This window comes from Agrilus planipennis, unplaced genomic scaffold (genome assembly GCF_000699045.2).
Source record: "Agrilus planipennis isolate EAB-ADULT unplaced genomic scaffold, Apla_2.0 scaffold1650, whole genome shotgun sequence".
Classification (NCBI taxonomy): domain Eukaryota; kingdom Metazoa; phylum Arthropoda; class Insecta; order Coleoptera; family Buprestidae; genus Agrilus; species Agrilus planipennis.
The window spans coordinates 4,069-5,719 of record NW_020440301.1 but is presented as its reverse complement, the minus strand read 5'-3'; the positions used below and the strand labels follow the sequence as shown (position 1 = coordinate 5,719).

The 1,651-nt window shown below is 26.8% G+C and overlaps 1 protein-coding gene across 2 annotated transcripts in view; it reads left to right on the top strand.

Annotated features, from left to right (window-relative positions):
• The first annotated feature begins 80 nt into the window (after positions 1–80).
• The window catches only part of LOC108743639 (ras-related protein Rab-8A), a 3,661-nt gene continuing 2,090 nt past the window's right edge, over positions 81–1,651 (top strand). For both annotated transcript variants that reach the window (XM_018479222.2, XM_025979642.1), the window contains exons 1-2: positions 81–192; positions 252–597. In XM_018479222.2, coding sequence (XP_018334724.1) covers positions 310–597 — 288 coding nt within the window. In that variant the 5' untranslated portion in view covers positions 81–192; positions 252–309. The remainder of the gene's footprint in view (positions 193–251; positions 598–1,651) is intronic.

Sequence of the window (1,651 nt, the reverse complement as noted above, 5' to 3'; positions counted from 1 at the left end):
GAAATAAGAACAGTTACGTTATTGTGCCTATAATATATCAGTAAAAGATAAAGTATGTAAGGAATGATAAACAACAACATAAATATTAAAGATCAGAAGGTCAAAACTCACATTAAATTTTGTCATTTTAGGCATAGATTTCAAAATAAGGACAATAGATTTAGATGGGAAGAAAATAAAACTACAAATATGGTTTGTACTCTTCTTTCAGTAAATAATGTAGGATATTATTGAATTTTTTTAACTTGAAGGGATACTGCAGGACAAGAAAGATTTCGAACTATAACAACTGCTTACTACAGGGGTGCAATGGGGATAATGTTAGTATATGATATAACTAATGAAAAAAGTTTTGAAAATATCAAAAACTGGATAAGAAACATTGAGGAAAATGCATCTGCTGATGTAGAGAAGATGCTATTGGGTAATAAATGTGAACTTGAAGAAAAAAGACAAGTTTCCAGAGAAAGAGGTGAACAGCTTGCTGTTGAATATGGTATTAAATTCATTGAAACTAGTGCTAAGGCCAGTATTCGAGTTGAAGATGCTTTTTTCACGTTAGCTAGGGATATTAAAGCCAAAATGGAAAAGAAATTAGTAAGTTCTATTTATTTTTTATTGTTAACATTAGTGTAGGTGTAACTATTATATATTATATAACTTGCCAATGTATATAGATATATTTAAAATATCAGTGATATGATCGATTCTTCAAAAAAATAGCAAAAGCCCTTGTCAAGTAAGAATGGTCAATTTACCTTACTATTAGGAGACAGAAATCCAGCCTTACGTTAGCCAAATCTAGTTTCATATTTTTATTGTAAGTCACCTTTGTAAAAAATAAATAATTGTAAATAATATGAAGCCGTCTTCGAATTTTCGAAAATAACGCTTGGAAAGTTTTATTTTAAATGATTTCTTATTCAGGTGTAATATTGGATGTTGTTATTAGTAACAACAAGGATAACTTGTAATATTATCAAACTAAAGAACTAGGGTCGATAAAAATATAAATATGTCCCCTTAACAATGACTTTACTAAGTTTTCCAGTGTTTTTTAATTTTTTTATAGTTCGTTTTACTTATACTAATAATTCATAACATATTAAATACAATTATTTTGATGATCAAACTTGCCATATTTGCCATTTTGTTTTCTATTTTTCTTTTACGATTTTCATATGTATTTAATATTTTAAACAAGGTACCATTTTTTCTTTTTTTAAATTATAAATCCGTATACATCTAAAAAGCATAATTCAGAATTTGAGCGGTACCTACCTTCATTCGTTCAATACGAAATAAGTTGTAAGTCAAATAACAATGGGAAAATCCAAAAAATTAACAAATGTGCCAAAAATAGCTACATTTAACTACCAAAATAATTATATATGTACCTATAACGAACAATGAAAAACTATTAAAAAAAATTTTAGAAAACGTTAAATTCACTGTTATGCAGTCCATCTTAATCTTCTTATCAGCCCTGATAATTTAGTCTGGGGTAAATTCATCATACTTAACTAGCAATGGTCTTTTTTATACGGGTCGTTTTGATTAAATCTTGTATTTATTTAATTATTGATAGCTTAAAATTTTCATATCTATAATATATAATTTCTTTGACTAATGTTTAATTATAAAAGCACCA